The following is a 15037-nucleotide window of genomic DNA, read 5'->3' as shown; positions in this document are numbered from 1 at the left end:
ATGACACATTTCATTTAAGGGCGAGCAACGGGTTTTCCTAAACAAATACTTGCTCACCTACAGAATTCAAGCTTACAGAAACTTTTTCTTCAATCTTTCTTTTTTTTTTTTGTAATTTTGTAAGTCACTGTTAATGCCAACAAAAGATGGAGAAATACTTCTTCTTAGATACTACTTACTTTAGGCGTGCTGGGTTTTCGCGTTTGTTTTCTTACCTTTCTCCGGCGGCGGTGCGGTGGCGGTAGTAATAACGACGGCGGCGGCGCACGTCTTGTTGATGCGGCTTTAAGGTGAAAGGGGTGATTCCACTATGGTTTTGATCGTTTCGTTTCTTTTCTTTTTTTTGTTTTGTTTACTTTGTGTCTGCTTTAGGACCCTTCCAAGTCGGATATGTCTCACTGCAAGGCCCCCATAAGACAATCATGGAATGCTAAGCGTTAGCGCTTCGTGGAAAGAAAGTAAAATCGGTGCGACTCTACAAACAACTGGATGAAGAGAGAGAGAGACTTTATGGTCGAGAGGTACGGGCAAGGTAATGTAATGCACGTCAACTTGGCTGATATGGGCAACTGGCGCAAAGCTTCCGTTGGGATCTCGAACTCTGGTTGTTGTTTCTTCTTCTTTTTCTTCACTTCTTCTAGCAGCCATCAAGCTTATTTTTGCTGTCACTATGCCCAACAACTTTTCACTTGTGATATTATATTGTGTATGGTAACGGCTGCGATTCAAAGCTGGAAATGGTAAAGTAACTCTTTGGATTGGATCTTCTTCGTCGGACTGTTGGCTAGATCGGTTGGTCGCTTGTGTGTCTTGTTGCATATTTATTACTTTTTGTTTTTTTGTCAATTTAAGGTGTTGGAAACTTTTTTTCGATACGCAAAAAAATATATTCAGTATACCACTAGCTATACCGTCGAGCGGTCGGAATTTGGTAGTTTTATAGTGGTTAAAAAATTATTATTTTAATTTTTAACTTTATTATATAGTGGGTGTGAAGAATATGTGAAGGAATTTAAACTTAATGCGGGTGTTTGTAACAAAAAAAAGTGAAGAATACAGAGAAAAAAATTAAATTAATTCATTCGTTGAATTAATGACAAATGGATAAAGAAAGTATTTTTGCATAAATAATTTCAGATAGTTTAAATTTGAAACTGTGATTTTGACAAAAAGATATTGTTACTTGGAAAGTTAAAAAAAATTATCAGTTTTACACAGGGGATTATTTTGGATACATATTATCAAGATGAGGATTTACGTCCTATTGGTAAGTTTATGATTGAAAAATATTGAAGTTTTCATTTTGTTTTGAAAATTGGTTTTAAGTTTTGAAACTTTTTGAAAATTGAACAAAAAATTTTAAAAAGTTCCCAATTTTGCAACGTAATAGAAAGGATATTTAAAAAAATATCGCTAAAAAACGTAAACATATAATTTATATGTAGTTTGGAGCGTTAAATTATAATGAAGTTTATTACAAATAAGAAATTACTTTAATTATTATGACTTTCTCATTTACGACTTGAGGGATGTAAGGTTAATTTTTAAATTAATTTTACTTTTTTTCGAATGTTTTATAGATTGAAAACGGACAGTTAAATTTTGTGTTTTTTTTTCAAAATTCAAGATCATAAATTCTTTCAAAAAATTTGTAAAAATGTATGAGTTTTGAAAAACAAATAAATATTTTTTTTTAACGACTTCAATAATTTTTCATGTCTTATAATGAAGTCAAATTTTCATTTCTCTATCCCCTGAGAAGATAAGGACTTATACACATGAAATGAAATCAATAAAAAAAAATTAAAATTATGAACTCCAAGGTATTTTTAACGTCTTTCAAAGGAATTGCATTATTGTTATATTTTAAAATTAAATACTCAATGCCCAGTAATTTTAGAAAGAAATAAATTTTTAAAGTTGAAATTAAGTTGAAATTTCGTTAATTTAAGAATGAAGAATAACATTTCTTAACTTTATTGTTTCATTTCATGGAGATTTTGTAAGTACATATATGACAAAATATAAGATTTGACCGGATTTTAAAAAAAAGAGCGAAGATAAATTTTCAAATTTAAAATAATAACGCAGAGAAAAAAGTCTACATAAAAGCATTAAATTAAGTGGATTTCTGCATGGGTTTTTTCTTAGATGATTTCCGTCTTAAATTAAGCGGACAAATTTTCTCAATATTTTGAATGCGCAAATTTAAAAGAAATCCACTTATTTTAAGCGGAAAATCATCTTTTTTTATGTGGAAACATTTTAATTAAAAATTTTAAGGTGCCTTTTTTTTCCGTGAGTGAAGGAATAACAATCAAAAATTGAAATCGTTGCAAAAAATAACTGCATTAAATTTGTTATGAAAAAGTGGCATACCATAATTTTGATTAAACTGATACAAGCTTAAATTGATGTCTCAGAAATATTAAAGGATTTTATTGCTTTCAAAAAAAAAAAAAATATTTATTTATGTATATTCACGTAAAATTATACAAAGTCTCTAAATTCATATTTTCTCTCCCAAATGCTGAGTTGTGATTAAATTTCACAAAGGTACGAGGTACCTTATCAATTTTTCTTCCAATCAATAAACATCCTTCCATCCATAGTATTTTTTTGTAGACTAGATTTCCTCAAATATAACATTTTTGCTAGATTTCAATGGCTATCATTTTCCTTTATGAGTTTTTGCAATAATATGAAGGGTCGTAGGTATAGGTACTTCATTGATTTTTTTTGCTATAAGATTTCCTTTATTTAAAAAAAAAAAAACACCACCAAAACTTCCACTTTAAATATTTTTATACTGCTTAGATTTTTGGTTTTTAGGGTTAATTTTTTGCCAATGGTTCCCATTTTTGTCATAGTTTGTTTTTTTGTTATTAGTTTTAAAATTTTTTAAAGAAAAAAAAACATGTCACTCAATATAACTATTCTAGGTTTTTTAGAATCAAAGTTCATATAAGAATCCAAACCAAGTTTGAATAATAATAATTTTTATCAAAAAAACAAAATCGACTTCCATGGATTTTGGTTTTTCTAATAGTTCATATAGTCAGAACTGAACAAAATTAAAATAGGACCACACTGCAGGCACCAGCTTTCCAATACAAAAAGAATTATCAAGATTGGTTCACTCAGTCCAAAGTTATGAGGTAACAAACATAAAAAAAAAAAAGTACAGACGAATTGAATACCTCCTCCTTTTTGGAAGGAAGTCGGTAAAAATAAACAATATTTATACCATATTGTCGGCTTAGAGTGTAAACCTGCTAACTCCACTTTTACACTCGTGTCAAAGTTGTTAAAAATTAAAATATTTCTAAATGTTTGAATAAATTCCAGACAGCATAAAGCTGTTCCTTAGGTTTCATACTATTAAATGTAAAAGAATTGATAAGATTTAAAAGCTTTTCGTATTTTGCATACCTATAAACGTGTTTACGAAATTTGCAAAAAAAATTGGTTTGAGAAATCTTGAAAAAGACGTAGGAGAGATTTGCCTATTTTCTGCCGCAATCAATTTTGTTAATGGAAAATTGTTTCATATGCAACTATTTTAGCTAAAATTTTGAATAAATTCTTTTAAATCTTGAAGTAATTTTTCGTATGAATATTTTTGCAACCTTTAATAAATTTTCCGTCTGATAAACAACATTTTTGCGCTGCATTGTCAAAGAGTTTTCGTGCTCTAAAATAGTCAAGAAAATAAATATAAATAAAAACTTTGTTTGAATTTTACCACAAATAAATATTTAGCGCAAAGCGCATTGAAAATGTATTGCACTTTATTTAAATGTAAACAAAATTTATAAAATTAATGTATTCACAATATATTGATATTTCTTAAGACACAGATAGCCCAAGAACTCTATACAAATGAAAAAAACGTGTCAAAGTATATTGTACTCATTGATTTGCTTGTTAAACTCAGATATGTATTTCTTTCGTTTTTGTTTTGTTGTCATAAGAACGTAACTAGAACCGAAATTATTTCTCTTCTAAAAGAATTATTTTTTAATAGCAAACTGCATAAAAATTCGGAAGTGTCTTCTTCTTCTTCCTTTTTTTTTCTCGGCGCTGTTATGATCTCGATGTCGAGGGGATCATAACCTTCCCACGTTACTGCTTCACACTAGTGATCCGCCTGTGGGGTTCGCCGGGTTGACCTCAGAAATCGGCGGCAAGCCTCCCAGTTTTGTATTGTTCCGTTTCTGAGGCCAACTGAATGCTGGTGTTTTTGCATTTGCTTGTACCAGGAGTTTTTAGGCCTACCTTTCTTTTTATTTCGTGTTGGAACGTTATATGATATTGCTTTTTTAACGGGGTTCTCAGGATCTCTCCTTTGAACATGGCAATACCAACTGAGTCGGTCGTGTTCAATTTTTTGGGAGATGGTATTTTTAACATGAAGGCTTCCTCGGATCTTTGTACTTCTAATTCTATCAAGCTTTGTTACTCCTGCTGTCATGCGAAGCATCTTCATCTCAGCTGCCGTTAACTTACTCTCATACTTTTTGTACATTGTCCAACATTGTGAACCGTATGTGAGTGCTGGACGCACAACTGCGGTGTAGAGCCTTCCTTTCAGCTTAGGGGGCATTTTTCGATCACAGAAGATGGCAGAATTTTCCCGCCACTTCATCCACCCTACGCTTACGCGATGATTGATATCGTCATCACAAGCACCTTCGTTATTTATCATAGACCCCAGATATTTAAACTTTTCACACTTGGGAAGTGTATATCTCAAAAATTATTTTTACCAGAACTTTCTTTGCATTTTATTGTTCCTTGAAGTCTAAGGGTATAAAAATTATTTCGATCTCCACAAAACTGGATTTCAAGGTTTATGATAACGCCTTAGTGCTAAAAAAAAAAACTGAATTTTGGGCAGTTTGGTTCTCTCTATTTTCTCAAGCTGTAAATACAAAGCGTCAAATCTTCGATATAAAACGTTCAAAATTTTAAGGTGAACTTTTTTGCTCTTACACTTTTTCCCTATCATTTGTAGGAATAGGCATGATATTATTGGGAGAGTCGGCGGTAAATGGGTAACACTACGACTTAAAGGAACTATTAAGCGCCTTTGGTGAATCGAAACTTAAATAATTTATGTTGAACATAAACTCTTATTCCCTACTTTTTCCTCTGCGTAAACTGTCACATAAGGATTTATGTAGAACTTAAATGCTTAAGTTTCGATTCAGCAAACGGGTCTAAATGTTCGTAAAATCCTAATTCAAAACCTTATTTGACTTGTAGTATTTGTATCTATAAACGTATAAATGACCTTAAGTTTTAAAAAAACTTTGCCTTTAATTAAGTTCATAAAACAAACTTAATATTTAAAATCTCTATTAACACAACTACTTATTTTAATTAAGCAATTTTATTCACATAAATTAAAAACTTTAATCACTTGTTCCTCTTATTAAAATCTTTTAAAACAAAATTAAAAACATAATTTGTAGTCATCTATCGTTAGTATACCGAAATTTGATAATATTTTGTTTGTTGTTTTCTTCATAGCAATAAACTATACAATAAACCTAACCTAAATCTTTCAAACATTTATAAGATTAATCTTAAATATAATGTCTTCTTCTCTTGGACAAGCTTATATATCAAGGTTGTACTCCGATTTTGCTCCGATTAGATTCATTATATAAAATCAAATGACTCAAGACTCGACCTTATGATTAAATGTCCACTAAATCTGTTTAAATTACCTATACACATCAGATTTTCTACGACTCAAGGCCGAATGCAGCAAAAAAAAAAAAAAAATAAGATGTCACGAATAAAATATAAAATCAGAGAAACATAAAAAAAAAATTAAATTTAAAGACGATCGGAGATAGTTAGATACATTTTTCTAGGGCATTGTAAGTTTGTTTGGTAGCTTATACAGGTAAACTAGGTTGCAATGTTTGAATACGTTGCAGGCACTTAGTAATTATTCTTGATCCTAAAGTGCATCTTAAAGTAAGTTACAAATAGTAACGCTTGTAAAATTTTCAAATTTTGTTAAATTTTTGATCATAGGGTACATAATAATATTTAAGCATATCTAAGAAACCTGTATGATACCTATATGTTGTCTAACCACTTAATAAAACAAAATTGTAAAAAAGTCAAAGTGGAATCTTCTTTCTCACGAGTCACATTTGGATGATAGTAAACAACAACAAAAAAATATCTTCACCATATATTTACCATCATCATCCATCGTTAGTCTTCGTCTTTACCATCCTCATGGTTGCACCGTGTCGTTGAAGATACCTTTCACTTTTTTTTTGGACATCTGTTAAACGTGGTGTTGGCATCTTCGAAGAAGAAGATGAGCCATGGCTCTTTGAATTCGGATGGTCCAAGTGTATTATTTTCTAGCTGTGGCGGTGGACAAGTCGTCGAGACGCGTCGGTGGTGGCAGCGACTACAACCTTTCATTCATGATATTAGTTGTTACTAAACTGTAGATACAAGTTTGTAAAAGTGGCTTAATTGGCAAGAGCCAACTATTAATCCAATCCGAATGGATTAAGCAATACTTCTTTAGAAAAAAACCCATAGACAATACACAATTCTTCATGTTTTTTTTTTTTTTTTTTTTTTGGGATTTAAAAATTGTTTAGTGAATCGGATTAAGCTGGAATTTCTATTACTTTTGCTTTTTTTTTTGTTGTTGATAGAAGTACAGATTGATTTTTTGGTTAATCCCTCAGGACTGGTTTCTATATACGATCCTCCTTGTTGTTCAACAGAGAAAGTTTTTGCTAACAGAGGTATTTCCTCGACATTTTATTGTATTACTCATGTGAATGTTGTTCAAAACCGATGACTTACGATGTGATCAATCGTTTTGTCGTGATGTAACATTAAATGTTTATAAACAAATAAAGTTAAGTATAGGAAGGTACATACAATAAAGGAGACACAATTTCATGCCAGCAATTTATTTGAAACGCACGAATCGAACGTCTCGTTTGTCAATCAAAATATAGTAACACCTATAAGCGATGGAAAGGTTTTAGTGTGCGCTGTCATTTAATGGGCTTGTTTGTCAAAAAACAAAAACACGAATATAAAAGAAAGTTAGATCGGAGTAAAAACAAACATTGATCGGTTCTATGGAAACAATAAACAAAAAAAAAAACATTCTTGCACGTTCGATATTCGTTTGGGGAAATAAGTATTCGTACGATAATAGGAAGGTATCAACGAATTTTACTCCGTACACCCTCTGAGAAACAAATGCTGAAGATAACATTTCGTCACAGATTTAGAGGAGCTCTCTGATATCCTGAGCAAAGGTTTTTAAAGTTAATCTATGGCTGTAAATGACTGGGAGCAAACATAGCCTCTAGCAACCTATAAACAACAAAGAAGAGGATAACTGCATGTGTATCGGTGTGGATAGCACTATATCAACTTTCATAAGAGATCATACAGTGCTCAGGTTTTAGTTCTTCAACTTATTAAAAAAAAATTCATAATAAAATATATTTTATTTGATTTTGTAAGAAATTTACTAAAAACTTAAACAGAATGTAAAAATTGATTTTACAAATAACAGAAACATCTCTCTAAATCGTTTTGACCCCCAAACCATTTAGGTACAACAAAAGAATTTTTAACATTTTTTTTTTTTTTTGAAAATTGGTAGTTGTTTTTTTTTTTAATTGTTTTTTAATTACCTATATAAATTTTCGAAAATTTTTCAAAAAAAAAAATATTAATCCAAACATTGAGACAAGATTTGTAAAAAATTCATTGATCGGTTTTCAAATAAAAGTGAATTGTCAAAAAAAAAAAAAAATTTGAAATTTGTTTAACAAATCCATTGAATTTTTTTTAGTTTAACATTAAAGCAATTAAAACGTTTGTATAGTGATTTTAGTTAAAATCAATTTAGTAATTAAAAAACAGAGTTGTAAAAAATTATTATTTTAATGCATCTTTTTTTTTTCAATTAAGAAAAATATATATTTATTGCAAATAAAATAATTTTTTTTAATATTCGTCGATTTTCTTACAGTTTTGACTATTTTGCCAAAGATTAAGTTCAATATTATAGTTTCAAAATAGATAATGTATGGTGAATAAATATTTTCTTTTATGATTTTTTTTTTTCAATGCAGAAAATTTTTTATTTCCAGTAAAACCTTTTTCAATGCAAATTATTTTTATTTGCATTAAAAATTTTAGTTTCAATGCAAATATTTTTCATTTGCAATAGCATTTTTTTTATTGCAAAAAATATTTAGTTGAAATTAATAATTTTTTCGTCGCAATACAATTTTTTGTAATGCAATTTTTTATTTGCAATAAATATAATTTTTTTCTTATATCAAATTAATTTTTTTAATTGATATTTTTACAACCCTGTTTACGAGAAAAACATCATGGAAATTCTATTACAGTAAACCAAAATATTTTTTTTCTTCAAAATAAATTGACCATCTTTGTCAAAGTACCTACATAATACTTTTGTGAGATAGATTCTGTTCTTATTCTACCTCACTTTTTTACTTTCAATGTTTTTAAGAGCATGTGTTCAGGTTTTAGGACTAGCAGGTAGTTTTTTGGATTTTCTTATAAGACCTTCTCGAATTTTGTTTGGATCGCAATACTTTTTGATCATCCGAGGCTATTCGTCTCTCTCTAATAAGTCGATCTTTTTTACGTGTTTAATCCAATAGCACAACCTCAAATAGCTAGGGAAATCAAAATTTTCTAATTTTCTTTCGTTCAACAGTCTTACATATAAGTTGAGCAAGCCAAGTTCAGTTGGACGAGAACAGAAAACGATGCAATTAGCAACTATCACTAAGTATAATAAGCACAATTGATGTGTCAATCGATTTCTACCCAATTTCTTAAACACGAAAATGTCTGCGATGGTTACACCTTAGTTGTAAAATTTCATATGACAATCATAAACACCTTTTAAGAAATCAAAATACAAAAAGCCTATTTTTTATTAACTCCGTCAGTTAAAGAACATTTTATATTGACTGTTGAAATAGAAAATAAAAATATTACGTATACACCACAGTGACCTTACCATTTATTAATTAGGTATGTACAAATTAATCTTTCTTTCTCAAAGACTGAGCTATCAAATGAAATTCGATAAAACAGCCAATATAGGCATCCCAATATTAGGAATTTATTATAGATTTAAGGATGGAATTCAATGTTTTCACTCAAGTCTATTATTTTTGTTTCGTAAGATGATTAAAAGCTTGAACAATTAATTAATCGAAGTGCGTTTTCAGCACTTACCAAATCCAGGAGAGCAGCAAATGTAAGGAAATTATGTTTGGGAGCTTCGGAATTATCAAAGGCAGGTAGGAAACAATATATATCTTCTTTTTTTTTAACAAAATAGAAAGACCGAATTCCGTAATACACATTAACAAGTCCAATGCTGTAATCATTTCTTGATTTTCTTTGATTGTTATTAGCCCAGGGAAATTAGTAATTTAAATCGCATTTTTCGCGGGACAAAATTTTTTTCATGGAATGTGTTCGGGTGGTTGTCCTTATCATAAAAGTCAATTTGTTGGGAAAATTGGAGGTTGGGAACAGCCGCCATCTTGGAAAAGAGATTGGTATCGTTTTTATTGAATAGCTCCATTGTTATTCATTTTAACAAAAAATGACAAAGGTAAGACTTATTAACAATAAAATTATCTAAAAAATGATATACAAAACAATTCCGTGAGTTGATTAAATAAAATTTTATAGTTGGTCAAAGTGCGGGTTTGTATCGCAAGGTTGGGACAAAATGACATTTGTGCATATATCTGACGAACTTTTGATTTGTTTGGATAATTCTTCAAGAATGAATTATAGTACTTATAATTACCTATTAAATGAGCCCACAATTGTTATTGTAACCATCGTATTGTAGAAGTAATCTAACTCCGAAACTCTCCATGTACTAGTTAAAAGTGAGAAAAAAGCTAGTTTTTTGCTAGAAGGCCTAGAAAATTTTGGGAGTAGAGGTATAACCAAAATATAAGTACGCAGTTTTGCAGCCATACGCTTGTCAATGTCGATTTCAAAGGTCTGACAACTCTAATTTTGTGCTTTATACGGTTTTTGGGGGGTTAAATAACGTAAGTTTTCCAGTTAACGTGAATACGCTAAATTTATACTATTTGAAATTATAAATATACAAGCTGATGCTCTATTATTTTTCGTAAATCTAGACACCCCAATCTTGAGGATGTGACCAATAGAACTCAAGATATAAGCCGTTTATACGATTATGTTTTAGAGGCTATTTTGTTTAGATTTTTGTTTGTTTATTTGAATTGAAAAGCCTGATATGGTTAGTTAAAAAAGCCTATATCGTGAGTTCTATTAACCCCATAGCCAAGATTGAGGTGTCCAGATTTAGGAAAAATGATAGAGCATCAGCTTGTATATCTATAATTTCAAATAGTATAAATTTAGCCCATTCACGTTAACTGGAAAACTTACCTTATTTAACCCCCCAAAAACCGTATAAAGCACAAAATTAGAGTTGTCAGACCTTTGAAATCGACATTGACAAGCGTATGGCTGCAAAACTGCGTACTTATATTTTGGTTATACCTCTACTCCCAAAATTTTCTAGGCCTTCTAGCAAAAAACTAGCTTTTTTCTCACTTTTAACTAGTACATGGAGAGTTTCGGAGTTAGATTACTTCTACAATACGATGGTTACAATAACAATTGTGGGCTCATTTAATAGGTAATTATAAGTACTATAATTCATTCTTGAAGAATTATCCAAACAAATCAAAAGTTCGTCAGATATATGCACAAATGTCATTTTGTCCCAACCTTGCGATACAAACCCGCACTTTGACCAACTATAAAATTTTATTTAATCAACTCACGGAATTGTTTTGTATATCATTTTTTAGATAATTTTATTGTTAATAAGTCTTACCTTTGTCATTTTTTGTTAAAATGAATAACAATGGAGCTATTCAATAAAAACGATACCAATCTCTTTTCCAAGATGGCGGCTGTTCCCAACCTCCAATTTTCCCAACAAATTGACTTTTATGATAAGGACAACCACCCGAACACATTCCATGAAAAAAATTTTGTCCCGCGAAAAATGCGATTTCATGCCCATATTTTGACTAATTTCCCTGAGCTATATACCAACATCAAGATTTGGTTATTAACTAAACAAGCAATTTTTTTTTAAATAATAATAACTAATTCTCTTCATGATGCTGGTCTGTCATGTTTTAACTGCCCACATGGCCAAAAAGAGCTGCACCAAAATTTTAATACAATCGTATTCAGTCCGAGGAAACAAAAACAACAAATTCATTTTAAATGAAAGTAAAAGTTCGTCTTCAGGCAATTCTACCAATTACCTTTCCTTCTTCATCTTCGCTAAAGATATACAAAAACAAACTATTTCAATTCAGATGAAGGTATATCTTTACTTCTTTTTTTTTTTGTTGATCATCATCATCGAAATAAAAGATAAAAAAAATAAGTTGTAAGTCTCACGCGGATGTGATCAGCTGACGTCAAAATGGAAAGCTTAAGGTACTGAACGGCTTCAAGGCTGAAAGAAAGTAAAATTGCAAATAACGATTAATAAATTGATTTACATAACCATGAATAATATCGTGAGCAATGTTGTGGATTCTTTTAAACTGGTTTCTGTTTTATATACTTTTTCTTGTGGTTTTTTTTTTTATTCTTCCACCAGGAAAGGTAGATATTATTATGTGTTGCATCATACTTTCGATTTTAAGATTGGTGGATTGTTTTAATTTTTTGTACAGGTTGGTTTGGAGTTAAAGAATTTATTTTATAACGATGCTTGCACGCATATGAAAGATAAATAGTTGCGAAGAATATGATAAATCAAAAAAATACCAGTGCTTGGGAATTTTATTTTGAAAAGAAATGTTGAAGTTTCAAAGAGTGATAGTTGTTGTTATCAGCAATTTAAGTGCAAATTCTCTCATTGCGCGATCTGTTCCATCACCCTGCTCCTTCGGTTTGGGTAAAATAATCAGAAAGTAGGTAAATCCGCTTACACTGGTCTGCAAAATTGAACTTTTTTTTTCTCCTTCAAATAATTTTTTGATATTATGAAAGATTATGGCGTTTTCGATTGGCAGTCCGGAAGCGTCCGGAATCATTCTGAAAGCGTTTTATTCGTACAAAACTGACAGTTTTGTGTGAATAAATTTTTTTCAGAATGATTCCGGACGCTTCCGGACTGCCAATCGAAAACGCCATTAGACTTTCCTCAATCTAAATCTGGTTTCAGAAAAATTCTATCAGGTACCATTTTTGTAAAAATGATTTTTGAAAAATGTGGGTAGTTTCTAAAAAATCAACCTTTTAGATTTATTTGAACTCGTGCAAAATTAAAACTATTTGTAGCATTGAGCTCAAATTTGGAGGACTTATTCCTCGTAATATGGCCTATCGATTGACATCAATATGTCCTTTTACATTAATGTTTACTCATATTTTAAAATATTGATTTATAAAAAAAGCAGAAATATCGAAATCCTTTACTTTTTAGTTAATCCAACATGAACAAAAACACCTTAATTAAGGAAAATGTAAAATATCAACGCCCATTATATTTAAAAAGTCAAATATGTAAAGAAAACCATAATAAAATACATTAAACAAAATTTTTACGTGTTTTGTAATTTTATATACCTACTATTTATCTATTTAGAAATATCTTATTTGTAATAAACCATTCGATAAACTGCCTTGTAAAGCTTCAGATTTGTTTCTCCTAGAAACAAAAGTATACTTTTCTTATAGTTTTTGATGTGTTGAGTTAGAATCCGAAGTCAAAAAAATTCTATCACGTGATTATTTTAAGATATTCGCATTAAAGTATCACAAAATCAAGTTTTTTCTTAGAAAATCTCAATAAAAACTACTATATTTCACAAACCAGAGCTGACCGAAATTTTTTGAGTTCGGATTCAAAATCAGCACACTAAAGTCCATTAGAAAAGTATATTTTTGTTCTAGGGAGAAAGATATATTAATTTTTAGAGATCAATTTTTTTATGATAAGATATGCCAAACCTACTAAACTTACTTAAATTAAGATATCTCGGAGAAGAAAAGAGATATGGAGAAGATTGAAACTGAATTTGAAAGGAAAAAATAAGTTCTTTTAAAAACGGAAAAATTTTAATTGAAAAATATTACATTATGCCAAAATATTTCTTCGAAAACAGCAAAAAAATGGGTTTTTGAGATTTTCAAACGGCAATATCTAAAAACGTGACGTGCTAGATCAATTCTGACTTTGGATTCGGAATCAGCATACAAAAATCCTTTAGAAAAAGATAGTTTTATTTAAAGGAGGATTTCCTTGCAGACCAGTGTTATTTGATGGTTATTTTTTTGAGTACCTTCTCCTACCAGTACTACTAAGAATTTTGTAAATAAATTTTAACTATTTGTAAACGTTCTTCGTTTCTGAACTAAACCAAGAAAAAATTGTGTTTTTACTGCATGTTTTGATTAAAAGACACACAACTGTGATTTATCAGCTTTTTGTGACTTTTTTACAAGTTTGAATTGTGATGAAGCAAATAACGAAAGCATCTATTTTGAATGAAATATTCTACAACCTGTAAAGAAAAAGGTAATACCAGAAGAAATCTAAACCATGCTTGGCCTGGAGGAGAGTTCGTTTGATTAACCGTGATATTAAAATTTTTAAATAAAAAAAAATTCTTTTTATTTTTTTTGAACAACACCGAGGGAAATAAACAACTTAAATTTCAAGAAAATGACTTTGATTTAACTATTTTTCGGAAAAATTTTGCGTTGGAGACAAAAATTTTCGTAGTAGTAGCTATCTCATTGTTTAAAATTAGTGTTATAAACTGCAACTGAAGTTGAATTTTAATTTAATTTAGGTAAATTTTAATTTACAATTTTTTTCTAACGTTTTTTTTTTCTCAAATTCACTTCAAAGATGTTCCATGTAAAAATTTTCAACATTAAATCAACGTTGACCATTAGGGTGGACCAAAAAATCATTTTTTCATTATTTTGATTTGCTCTACCCATAACTTGTTTTCTCGACACAAAATAATGCTACCCAATTTTTTTCAGAATTTTCGATGATGTTTTTTTATTTTTCAATTTTCTCAAAAACTAGAAAGCATTTAAACCTATAGACTTCAGTATTTGATAAGGAATCAATTGTGACACTTTATTTTATCAGCAATTTTTTGTATTGTAATCCACAATCTTGACAAAAACATTATTTAATGTGTTTTTAAAACTTTTTTTCCCCAATTTTTTACTTTTTAATCGATTATTTCAAAAACAATTGGTTGAAATAACTATCCTTCAAAATTAGAATAAAGTGTACAGTTCTAGCTTTTGAAAAAGGTATCATTCATAACTCTAAGTGTTGCCATTGTATTTTAATTTTTTTTTTTATTATTTAAAGTCATTTTTTAGAAAATTGCCCTTCCCGCCTAAACGGAGCCAGATAGACCACCCCTCCCATAATAAAAAATGATCGTATTTAACTCCTCTACAAAATACTGTTGTCAAATCTCGGCGCCCAAGATATAGTACCCTCCCCCATTTTTCCTTCACTTGTTTTGGTACGATCTTTTTTAAAAATTATTTTTCTTTTATCAATCTAAGAAGAATTGAGCAATATAAAAGCACGCGTTATTAGGTATAGTAAATTTGATGAGGAATAGAATAAAAATAATTTTAGCCGTTATAAACAATAAAACATAGTTTTAAGGCTGGGAATCAAAAAACGTAAGATTTCATGTAACATTGATAAATCTTACGTTTTTTGAGTAATTAAAGTGTAAATTTGAATAAATAGGCCAAAATTGTAAACAATGATAGACATTTTTTTTCGAATTCAAGCTTTTTCATTTTTTGAATTTTACTAGAACATGTTCTATAGTATACTAATGTAAATTTTTTTTACATCATCAGAAAATAGACATTTTAGAAAACGAAATACCCACCGACTTTT

At 29.7% G+C, this 15037-nt stretch overlaps 1 protein-coding gene across 1 annotated transcript in view; it reads left to right on the top strand.

Moving 5' to 3' along the window:
• Nucleotides 1–1165: 1165 nt before the first annotated feature.
• LOC129906813 (putative mediator of RNA polymerase II transcription subunit 26) overlaps nucleotides 1166–15037 on the top strand; it is a 39338-nt gene continuing 25466 nt past the window's right edge. The window contains exon 1 of the mRNA XM_055982741.1: nucleotides 1166–1267. Coding sequence (XP_055838716.1) covers nucleotides 1247–1267 — 21 coding nt within the window. The 5' untranslated portion in view covers nucleotides 1166–1246. The remainder of the gene's footprint in view (nucleotides 1268–15037) is intronic.

The sequence above is a fragment of the Episyrphus balteatus genome, chromosome 1 (genome assembly GCF_945859705.1).
Source record: "Episyrphus balteatus chromosome 1, idEpiBalt1.1, whole genome shotgun sequence".
Classification (NCBI taxonomy): Eukaryota; Metazoa; Arthropoda; class Insecta; order Diptera; family Syrphidae; genus Episyrphus; species Episyrphus balteatus.
The sequence above is the reverse complement of the archived record's forward strand: the minus strand, read 5'-3'. Positions and strand labels throughout refer to the sequence as shown.